Source organism: Periplaneta americana, chromosome 1 (assembly GCF_040183065.1).
Source record: "Periplaneta americana isolate PAMFEO1 chromosome 1, P.americana_PAMFEO1_priV1, whole genome shotgun sequence".
In the NCBI taxonomy this organism is placed as follows: Eukaryota; Metazoa; Arthropoda; class Insecta; order Blattodea; family Blattidae; genus Periplaneta; species Periplaneta americana.
The window spans coordinates 207,306,150-207,318,662 of record NC_091117.1 but is presented as its reverse complement, the minus strand read 5'-3'; the positions used below and the strand labels follow the sequence as shown (position 1 = coordinate 207,318,662).

The following is a 12,513-nucleotide window of genomic DNA, read 5'->3' as shown; positions in this document are numbered from 1 at the left end:
AGTTTCAGTGTGAAATAGTAAGCGAAGTGGAATTCCAAGCAAAGGAGAGAAGTGCAACAACCTCCTTCTCACATTTCTTTTTATTTGTAACATTATTTCCTAAATAAATGCTCCTAAATGAAAAAAATAACATTGTAGAAAGTAAAAATAAAGTGTTTATATCATTGGTTTTTACCTTAAAGTTATGCTTATCTTTCAGCTGGACTTATTGGTTTGTGAATAAATTTTGTGGGTAATTTTACAATATCATTTTAAATTGAACTTGAAACAAAATGAAATTGTTCGGGAGAAAGTCTGAAATATTCCTTAAAATTGGTGGGTTCATTTTCAAGATGTCTTAATATCAATGAATTAAAAGACTCCTCTGTATATCTATTTCTAAACATGACATTAACTACTTTAAAGATCCGGCGATTTCAATCGTCAGCGATGTTCGTTCGACAAAGATCGTCGTAGCCAAACCATAGCTTAAATCCTGAAGAATACGACATGGATTGAATACAATTTCAATTGTCTAACTTTTCGTTTACTTTTCTGTCACTTTTTAGTTGTGTTTTAGTAAGTTGCATTAGAAGATGGTGTAAAATAGTGTCTTATCTTGCTGTTGGCTCCAATATGAATTTTGAGTGGAAGATGGGAGAAATAAAAATTGAAATCGTTTATTTTAAATTTGGTAGTTTCAGAAGGGGGGAGATGTTTTATGCACGTAATAATACTTTCCGCCATTTGGTGCGCTTCTAGATGCGTGAAGTAATCAGTTATTCTTTCCACCACTTGGTGTGCTGCTATATGCATGAAGTGATTAGTTATCCCGGATAAAAACAGTGGCAGCAAGATGAATTTCTACATTAACACCTTTAGCGTTTGAAACAGGAAAGTCAATAACGTTTTTAGGTCTAAAATTTCTTACCAACTAGGCAAAGGACATTATGAAACCAAAGAGTTTGGGTGCATTTGGAATCAAATGGGAGCATGAGGCTCTTTGATTCCAAAGTTGGAACTAAAGTCTGGTTCAGACTGTGCTAGTTTCTGTGATGGATTCCAAGATGGCTCCGCTGATGGTTGCCCTGCGTGCTCATTTAATGGCTCCCGTGTTGGCTACGGCAATAGTAGTTGTTCACATGGAGCTGGCTCTTTTCACAGTTCAAATTGGACAATAATCTGCTGTTTCATCTGTTGCCAACACTCATGGTCAAAAAGAAACTAAACCGTGAGTGGAAAACAACTAAAGTCCTACATTAACAGTAGTAAATGTCGTAATAAAGTACTGTAATTAAACCATAAGTGTAAAACAGCTAAAGTCCGATATTTAATTGTTGTTTCTTAGAAACTAGAGAATATAGAAAAAAACAGGTTTAGTTGGAAAACAACGAACATGGCGACATGGTTTCAGTGGTGATATTATATGCATCTTTGGTTCCAGACTGCAAACCATCACGAAAAATAGCCAGGAACCTACCCTCGAAATCCAGCAAGCTAGCCATCCACGGAGCCACCAGAGCACATTACTTCCGGCAAGTGAGCACGCAGGCTACCCATCAGCGCAGCCACCTTGGAATCCATCACAGAAACATGTACCGTCTGAACCGGGCTTAATATTTTGTCGCAATTTTGTTGTAGAGAAGAATCAGTTCGATTCCAAATGTCGCTTTCAGCGCAAGATTCTACTGGTTTAGAGGGCGTTCTGAAGCCAGATCATGACAGTTGTATGTAGAGTTTTATTTGAAGAATGCATGGACACAGGAAGCTCATTTTCGTTATCAGGTGGACAAGAGATGTTTTGAAAATGAGCTCTTCATTTAGTAAATAATGACTCACTCTGTTTCTTATGATCTGTAGTCATCTGAAAAATCACCATGTTATCATTATATTTGATGAAATATGAATTCAGTTCTTAATTTACAGGTGACACCACAGGCACCTGAGTTTGTGCCATCAGCAGCAGGTCCTCCAGGACCTGGTAGTACCAGCGCTGGAAATGGTTCCCCCAGTTTTCTGAACTCCTTCAGTAGCTTGACAAGCTCAGGGGGCCCTCAGACAACATTTGGTGGAAGACGAAGCAGCATTGAGAGCCCTCTTCCTGTCTCACCAAGGCTCACACCTCAGCCTTCACCACCGCTGAGCAATCGCTCCCCCACTCCTACACTTGACAAAACACCTATAACTCCTGTGTCAACTTACCAGGTAAAGTGGAGAATATTCCAGCTAGCATACCCCATACCAGACCTTCCTTTCAGAGACACTGTAATGTACACCACCACTAACAAGATGTCATAGAAGTTACTACCAATTGGTTGTTACATTTACAACACTGACATTTAGAAAAATATAGAGGAACAAATCATTGTATGACTTGAGGCTTTCCCGACGTTTGATGTAGAATAACTCTTCTCGGGTTCTCAGCCAGGTGAGTTGGAGATTAGCTTCCAAGCTTTCGACGGCTAGCTCTGCCATCTTCTTCAGGGAATGAAGTGATGTGAGATCATGTCTAGCCGGTATATATGCAAAAATAGGGCTTCCCGCTGCGGGCCTATCAGGAGCTAGTTCCTAGTCCCGACCGCCCGATAAGACTGCATTAGCCCAACACAGCCTAGAAACTGGTCACAAGATAGATTTCGGCACCACCACCATTTTGGACAAGACATCAGGTTACTGGGACTTGGTTATCAAGGAAGCCATCGAAATCCAGCTAGATGGCAATAATTTCAACAGAGACGGGGATCTACAGCTGAGTACAGCATGGAAGCATGCCATCAATACACTTAGACCACCAGCACACGGCAGACAGTCTGAACCAGCAAGTAGCTCCTGATTGGCTGTCGCTTCCACCAACCAGAATGCGCCTGGTGGTCGGGACTAGGAACTAGCTCCTGATTGGCCCGCAGCGGGAAGCCCTATTTTTGCATATATACTGGCTAGACATGGTCCCACATCACTTCATTCCCTGAAGAAGATGGCAGAGCTAGCCGTCGAAAGCTTGGAAGCTAATCTCCAACTCACCTGGCTGAGAACCCGAGAAGAGTTGTTCTAGAACAAATCATTGTTTATACCAAAATCGAGTTTTTGAATTCATTCATAGAGTAAAGAGAAAAAAATCTAGTGTTTCAAGAAAAGTAAATTCTTTCCCATTGACGTCTCTAGCTCAGACAACAAATGGTTGATAATATCTATGTGATTTGCTCTATAGGAGAATGTTGGGGGCACAACATACTTCTACCCCACGACTGTAGCAACAGCAGCGGGAGAGGCAGCAGGCCTAAATACTAGTGGCCTAAGCACAGGGAGCTCTGCTGTGCCCTCCGTGGTACTACCCAGCTTCCATGTGTACCCTGGAACTCCTACACACCTGTCCTCTCTCAAGGGGAAGACAGTCCCTGCAGCTGGGTTTTATGTGGCAGATGAGATACGTATGGAAACTCTCCATAGAAACTCACTTGTACTGGCTCAGCCTGACCCAGAACAGTTCCCAGGTGAGTACTGAAATGGATATTGGTATTATCTTTATTTTCAAGTATATTTGTGGTCACATTTGCATTTTAAAGCACTTATGTGTGACTGCGATTTAATTGATACTATGCATATCTATATATATAATTTGAACTGGTAATGGAAATTACGGGAAAACGGCTGAACGGATTTTAATAAATGACCCCTCATTTTGAAGCTTGGAACCCAAAGTTTGTCGGAAAAATAGTAGTTTTCAGTGAAATGTCAATTTTCCTACATAATTTTCCTATTTTCCAAAATCCATCTTTCGTCAGTTTTGAGAACTAATTTCATTTCAGAATAAAACAAAACATATACTACGATAAACAATAAGCTGTCACACGAAGGCCATGACCTGCAGGATTGCTGACATATTTAGAGTTCAAATTCAATTAGTTATTAAAAACTTCAAGACTTACTAAAAATAATTTACAGGTCTGATTCTGCGTTGTGTAATTTTCTGAGTATAGTTGTGTATTGGATATTAAAATCTACAAAACTTGAAGTGGTTTGATGACATTATTACCACTAGAAATAAAATATTATTATAGTTATGCCATGATGTGGCTATTTTTCATTAATTATACATATTAATGCTATACTATTGATGATATGAAAATGAAACGTTTTGGGATTATGCAAGTAGATGTAGAGAATATCTTAAATTAGATCTTCATTTCTATAATTTACTGAATGGCGGCTATTATAATATATATATATATATATATATATATATATATATATATATATATATATATATTTTGTTACTTGCGTTTTCGCGTTGAAACTCAAAATGTGAAGGTGGATAGGTTCGAGAAAAAGTATTTGGCATAAAAACATTCAGAGGGAGTATGTTTCAATATAATGGAAGCAAATAACTTTCGAAATGTATTTTATTCTTCATTGAAAATAAATCTGAAAAATTTATATTTGAACGTCTAATGAACTTAGTTTGCAGCATTTGCTGCACAAGCCACTAGTTTGTTTTAATTCGATAATGGATGACTAATTGAAAAAATTTCACAATATAGTTTTTATTGACATATATTTATTTAAAATTTTCGTTAAGATTGGACAATATTTGGATTTTGTGACAAGCATGTAGCAGTTTTTAACATATCTGAGCCAACATCAATATGGAACAGGTTTTCTTGTTTGCTTATTCGTCTTCATCAACTGTTTTTTCCAAGCAGTTTTATTGTTGAATATATTCTCCAGTTCAATAATGTTCAGAGAAAGAAAAAAAATGCATTTTGGTTTACAGACCTTCCAAATGAAATTGACAACTACCATGAATTGTGCCCATTGAAGCCAGTTCCATCAAACCCCATGCACAAAAGCCAACTGTTGGGATATCCCATGTCTACGTACAAGGCTACCAACACTAAGACTGGAGCGCGCTATTGCCTACGCAGAGTGCATGGTGAGCAACACTGTTTGTCATGAGGAGAAGAATTCCACGAGTGGAAGGTGGTAGAAAGTTCTTGATAATAGCAAGTTTTTACTATTAATTTATTTATGTTAATATAAACTAAACTAGATGCCAGTTCGGAAGGCGGTCGGCTGCTAGCGTTTGCGTCGAGGGAGACAGATAGTGAGAGAAAGGCAATGTACAGCATTGCCACATTGTACTTCACGCGCTCGCGCAATACAAGTAGCTGAGGAGAGAATTTCAATTTTAAAAAGACAGTAATGACCTTAGCCGTTGATTACTGCAAGCATGACAAACCTTTTATCAGAACATTATCAAATCTTACGTTCTATTAATAATGCTTATACCAAGTTTTAAGATTTTTATGTGCGGTATTATTATTATTATTATTATTATTATTATTATTATTATTACTATTATTATTATTACTATTATTATTATTAATATTATTATTATTACTATTACTATTATTATTATTATTATTATTATTATTATTATTATTATTATTATTATTATTATTATGTTATCACACAGTTTTAATACGAAATGTATACGATGTATTACTAGAAAAAATGATACACTATTTAAGTAGAAATTGTATTTAGGTCTATTTCTAGGCGCAAATTATTTCAGCTAATTAAATACCCTAAAACAATAACTACAAGCACCATGTTATATTGTCACATTTCGGTCACATTTAATATAAATTAGGATTTAATAAATATTCAGTACCTGGTTTTAATGGAAGTCGCTGATTCCCTCATCAGTCCCGTCAGATTTCTTCAGAGTCGGATTCTCGAAGGTACATATCTAATACTGTACGTCGCAGCACACTTTTATTAAAATCATCTAATTCAGAGGCTGTTTTTTCACGACGAGGATATTTTCCATAAGAACGAAGCATGGCAGTTCCGCTCACATTAAAAGATTTGTTTCCTTCACTAACAATTCTTTGCGCGGTTCGCAAACCCACACCACATGCTTCTGCAGTCGTCTCCTGCTCGTTGGCAACGTTGCGGCCAGCACCATGATGCCCGGCAGAGTTCTGCTCGTTAATGTTTTTAAAATAATTATACACCTTAAACACTATTTCCCACGCCTGCCTGTGCAGTACTTGTCTTTTTATTGTATCTCCTTCCATTTATTTATCTTACACATACACAGTATATGTTAGTTTTACTTATTCGATGTTTTAAAACACTCACACGTGAACAAAGTAACTCGAGAAGCACTTGTTACTGACTAATGCTGATTGGTTCTCCTGTTCAAGCTTGTGACGTCACATGCCATACAGGCTACGGCGCATCTAGTAGCCGTCCGCCTTCCAAATTGCCGTCTAGTCTAACATGTATTTAACGAAATAACCAAAGTTGCTATGTGCATTTTTAAACTACAGTGTTTAAATTTAACTAGTAATTTGTACACATTGCAGAATAATGGTTTCTAATTAGTAGAAATAAAAATGTGAAATTGTGTGTAATAATTTCTTATGGTTAACTATGAAATTTTGTGCATGATTAAAATATAAATTAAATACTTTCGAACATCATAATTTTTGCTATAGTGCTGCATTCATTTTATTTCTATCACTTAAGTTCACTCCATTATGTTACCAATTTTTCATGTTCATAACTAATGTTGTTTTAATGTTTCATTTAATTGAATACCTCTCTGGAAAAAGGATGTAGGATCAAATTAATGAAATACGCGACTTCGGTGGAAAAAGTAATTTTGAAGCATTAATTTATAAATGATTGCATCCAATAGTTGAGTAAACTTGTATCCTTGATTAGTGAAATGGTTCTGCTAGTAAATATGTTGTTGTTGTTGTTTTCTAATGCCAGGCGTTTGACAATAAAATCATTTGACCTCTTGCACTCCAATATTTTTCAAAGATATCATCATGGCCAGCCACTGAAGCACAGATTTTGAGGTGTTCCGAATCCATTTCTTGGTTTGAGTTGCACAATGGGCAGTTAGGGGACTGATATATTCCAATTCTATGCAGGTGTTTAGCCAAACAATCATGGCCTGTTGCCAATCTAAATGCAGCTACAGACGATTTTCGTGGTAAATCGGGAATTAACTGTGGATTTTGATGCAGAGAGTTCCATTTTTTCCCTTGGGATTGAGTTATCAAATTTTGTTGAAGTCTAAGTATGTAGATTTAATAAATCTCTTCACAGAGTAATATATAGATTTAGTAACAGGTCTGTAAGTAGCAGTGCTGCTCTTCTTTGCTAAAGCATCCGAATTCTCGTTTCCCAGGATTCCACAATGGGATGGTATCCATTGGAATACAATTCTTTTATTGAGTGATATTAATTGAGAGAGCATTTTAGTTATTTCTGCTGTTTGAGATGAAGGTGTGTGTTTAGAGATGATTGATAGAATAGCTGCTTTGAAGTCTGACAATATAACTGCATTCCTAAATTTATTGATGTGTCATAGAAGATTCCTGAGACATTTACTTATTGCAATGATTTCACCATCAAAACTTGTTGTTCCATATCCAGGAGATCTATAAAGTGAGAAGAGACAGCACGTAACACCTGCACCGGCACCTTGTTCTCTGGAGATCAAGGATCCGTCGGTGTATAAATGAAGCCAGTTTTGTGGAGGGTACCTAATATTAATTGTCTCTAAAGACAATTGTTTCAGTATTTCAGTGTTTAACTCTGCTAGTAAATATACAGTAGTCCTAACGAATTATGCCCCTGAAATTATTTTATTTTCTCTGAAACTTGTATTATAGATTTGTTGGTTACATCCTTATTCCGGGAAGGTCTTCAATGTTGTAGACTAAATTTTGTTTTAATGTTTCATTTAATTTTTCCGTAAAGTTGTTTACGTTGTACTGATTTTAACTTGAACATGCAAGAATGTTTCAAACAAGCACAAATAAATTTTAATATACAATTTATTTTGTTTGATATTCCATGTTGAATCAAGTCAAAATATACTTCTTACCAGATTTGTTAATAGTCTGTTGATGTGAGACTTGGATTTTATGTTTATTTTAGGATTTCGCCTACCCAATACAAAGTGCATGGTTCTTGTGGACATGTGGAAGCGCCTGCAACATTCCAATATTGTTCAGCTACGCGAAGTTTTTACAACAAAGGCTTTTGGAGATTACTGTAAGTATATTTACTGATATTAAAACAATGCCATAAAGACAGTTAGTGACAGATTACTTGATGGACATCTACTAAGTCTTGAATGTAGAAGTTTGTTTCAAATGCTGATAGTTTCCTATATCTCCACCTCTGGTTATTGTCAAGAACTTTCAGGAATCAACTAATCTGACAATGCTGAACTTCATTTCAAAGGTGGAAGCATCAGTACATGCTCTTGGGAAGAAGGGGAGAGGGTGAAGACACCAAATGGAAAGAATTATATAAGCGGGAATTTTTTACTTCTAGCTTATCTTTGAAAACATCTGTACGCGCATTTTTATTAATGAGAATGGCAATAGGAATAATAATTCGATACTTCTAAAGAGCTCTTTTTATTGAACTTTACCTATCACTATGCAAATCTAGTCTTTCAGGTAAAGCTCCCTGTAAAGCAGATTTGAATAATTTCAAGGGAAATATTGTTACGGGGCCAGGTATCGAGGTTTTTTTTTTGTGTTCTCATTGATTGTGTAAGACTATAAAAACAATTTAGTCTGCTCTTTTTGCAGCAATGATCTTTGTTTATGACTATCACCCGGGCTCAGAGACATTGTTAATGAAGCACTTCTCTCCGTCGGAGCCACCAAATGGATATGCAGATCCGTTCTCAGCAGATCCAAGTGCTCCTCGTCCATATAGTCATCAGAAAAATGCCCTGCTCAGACAACAGCACGGAGGGGGTAGTGGCATGCTTCCAGAAGGTGTCATCTGGAACTACATCATTCAGTTAACATCTGCTCTTCGTGTGATCCATGCAGCTGGTCTGGCATGCCGTACTCTTGATCCCACAAAAATATTGTTAACTGGACGTTCCCGACTGCGTCTCAGTAGTCTTGCCATCTCTGATGTTCTTACCTTCGACTCCACCTCTCCGAATCCCCTGCAGTTAATACCACATTTCCAGGTACATATCTGCATTACTAATAGTCTAGTTATAAGGATGGTTTGAAAAGTATTTAATGCCTACCCACTTCACTTGCGTGATTCGGGTTCTGTATATTGTGCTTAGATGCTAGCGCTGTGACCCATTTTCAATTTGTACACCACTTCAATGGGCCACGCTTTACATGATGTGTATCTGTGAAGAGTTATGCCATATACTAGTGTAATGGCCAGTTTGTCCAAGTAATGTTTAATTTTGCTTAACGAATGTTAAATTAACAGTATGTTTATTTTTAATGCTTTGTTAATGTATTTTCCATTTCTTCAACATAATTTTGTTTAAGATAACCAACACTATTTTAACTACTCAGCAGCAGTTGGTAATGATTCTACACATGTAAGACAATTTTTGATTGGCTAAAATTAATTTAAATTCTATATTATAGAGTGAGTCATGAAACTTGCATAAAATGACAACCTGTTATAGTAGGCCACGTGCTGAATAATAATTACAAAGTAAGGTTATATTTCCTCATTGCTATTATGGATACGAAATACGAAAGAAATAAAATAACACTGATGTATTTAAACAGTCCAAAGTATTTTTTTAAATGTTATATTACCAGTCATATGCTAAACATTCCCTACAGAGAGACACAAAATATTAATTTCGCAACTTCTATTTGAACAGCTGTGGAGACATCAGCCATATTTAACTAACTGTTAAACGAGTTAACTGGCGGAAATCCTACATTTAAAATTAACAAACTGTTAACAATCTGGTGTTGAAAACATACAATTTTATTAATTAACAAACTGTTTAGAGTTTAACAGTCGTTAAATTTTCTAACAATACTTGGAAAAACCGGCCATAAGTGTTGTGTAGAGAATGGGTGGGGAATGGAGAAGGGGAAACTTGGTGCCAACACGTAGCCTACTCCTTACTCCTTATCAGAATGAAACTTAGATGTCCTTTGTAATTCGGAAAATAGCTGTACATTATCATACTGGTCTGCAAAGTAACATTGTGCATGCATTCCATTGAAGACTGGCAGTTGTCTATGTATCTTTGTAATTGAACAGTAGCCAAGGTTCAAATCAAACGTTTTAAAGAAGGGGACATTAATTTTTTATGCACTTAGCCATATACTAACATAATTATATTTAACCTTCGATAAAATAAAAATCGTTGTTAGCAGAAGAGGAACGATACCAACGGATATGCTACTGGAGCTAAATGACAGCTGTGAGCTGTATGAGATTAAGATAAATGCAAACAGGATGAAGACCATGGTTGTCGGAAGAAAAATAAAAAAGACAAACGTGCGAACATTAAATGAGACAGTAGAGCAAGTGTACAGATTCGAATACTTGAGGTGTACTATAAGCATTAACATGAGCTGTTGTTAGGAAGTCAAAAGGAGGATAGCTACAGCCAAGGAAGCTTTTAATAGAAAAGGGAGCATCTTCTGCAGGCTTCTGGATAAGGAACTAAGGAAGATACTAGTGAGGTGCTTTGTGTAGTGTGTGGCATTGTATGGAGCAGAAACATTGACATCACGACTAAGTGAATAGAAGCGACTAGAAGCATATGAAATGTGGATATGGAAAAGAATGGAGCGTGTGAAATGGATAGACAGAATAAGAAATGACGCTGTTTTGAAAAGAATGAGTGAAGAAAGAATGATGCTGAAATTGATCAGAAAGAGAAAAAGGAATTGGTTGGGTCATTGGCTGAGAAGAAACTGCCTACTGAAGGATGCACTGGAAGGAGTGATGAACGGGAGAAGAGTTCGGGGTAGAAGAAGATATCAGATGATAGACAACATTAAGATATATGGATTATATGCAGAGACTAAGGGTACGTACACGTTAGAGCGATGATAAACGATAAAAGAAGCAGCGATGCTCTATCATAGAGAATTGAAGCATGCATTGTTATTGAGGTGTGCATATTGGAGTAACGATAAAAGCGAAAATACACAATAGAAGCGACGAAAAAGAAAAGTTCCATTTTCTTCTCTCTTGTCGTTTATATGATCTCTGATTAAGATAATATTAATCAGTATAATTACCGGTGGTTATCAGTATATCCGAATATTAATCGATTTATTATTACTTAGGCATATTACATTAATTATTGTAGATATTGGCAAATTGATCAGTTGTGTATTTATTCGTCCTATGTTATGTGATCACAAGAACCAATCACAACACAACGAATTTATACTACCTTTGGGATGAGAAACGGGTTGAATTTTGTACGTATTTAAGTTATATTAACCTTGAACTTAGCAGCTGATATTTCCTATATATATCTTCTTTCATTAAGTGGATGCATAGAATATCTTCTACTGATAAATCAAAATGTTCGCTTCCCGCATCCTCGTTGCTCCGATATGAACACTTGATTCTTTGATAATACCAGAGCGTTACTAGATCGTTTCTTTTATCGTTTCTCCAACGTGTACGTACCCTAAGAGGAAGGCAGAAAACAGGGAAGATTGGAGAATGCTGGGTTTGCAGTAAAAGACCTACCCTTGGGTAGAACACTTATGTAAGTACGTATATATGTTTATATAAAATAAAAATGTAGTGTTACCAGTAAGTCTGGTGAAAAGTAGCAAAGAAAAACTTGAATCAGTGGAAATATTCTAAATAATAAGAAGAATACACTCACCAAATCTACAGGAACAGTTAGCTTGGATGTGAAGAAATTTCTATAGACTCTTTCTTATGTGGGTTGCCTGTTGCAGGGAATAATGTCCCACTAATTATCACAAGCATCACAGACACTAATGTTTTTGTTTACATGCGATTCTGGAGCTTTGCCAGAGTGTTGTTATTACACTAAAACTCCTTTCATAATCTGCGGGAGACACTGGTATCATTTGTGTCTTCTCTGCATCAGCTTGAATTGGCGAAATTCTTTCAAAGTTATTTTTTACAACAATGAAAGTGTCAGTGGATAAGGATGGGGCATCACTAACTCCGAAACATGTATAACAGCTGAGGATCAACCACACTCAAATTTCAAGTGTTCAAACAACTGTTTTTATCTATTTTATAATTTTAATGGTTATTTTATGATTAAATTTGTGAACACTGTAAAAAACATGATCTCATCATATATTTTAAGATATTGCTGTGATTTAGAGATACATTTATGAGAAACACTGCGCCATGTAACACAAAATTGGAAATAACATTGCATTACAGCTCGACCAAGTTAAGTCTGTGAGCCGAGAGGGGAAGTTGGAGGCAGTTCTGTAGTGAAAGGAGGCGGTAACGAGAGGAGACCAGTACAGTCTCATATGACAGCAAAGTTTTCCTACTGCACTTTAGTTTATAGAGCGGTAACAATTTAAGACGCTTTGAAATAGACTGTATTTCTACTTTTGCTTGACAGTGAGGTTTGGCGTTCTGATTGGCAAGCGTGGGCGTAGGAGAGAAAGTTGCATGAGGGGGAGGCTGGGAAACAGCGTAATTGTTGCCTTTATCTGAAGACAAGGACAAAAAATCCATGCGCTCCGT

General features: G+C 36.5%; 1 protein-coding gene across 3 annotated transcripts in view; it reads left to right on the top strand.

Annotated features, from left to right (window-relative positions):
- Positions 1-12,513, top strand: part of PAN3 (Poly(A) specific ribonuclease subunit PAN3) — a 94,042-nt gene that overhangs the window by 37,302 nt on the left and 44,227 nt on the right. For all 3 annotated transcript variants that reach the window (XM_069836399.1, XM_069836389.1, XM_069836381.1), the window contains 5 exons: positions 1,906-2,184; positions 3,188-3,470; positions 4,751-4,909; positions 7,942-8,058; positions 8,607-9,001. In XM_069836399.1, the coding sequence (XP_069692500.1) occupies positions 1,906-2,184; positions 3,188-3,470; positions 4,751-4,909; positions 7,942-8,058; positions 8,607-9,001 (1,233 nt within the window). The remainder of the gene's footprint in view (positions 1-1,905; positions 2,185-3,187; positions 3,471-4,750; positions 4,910-7,941; positions 8,059-8,606; positions 9,002-12,513) is intronic.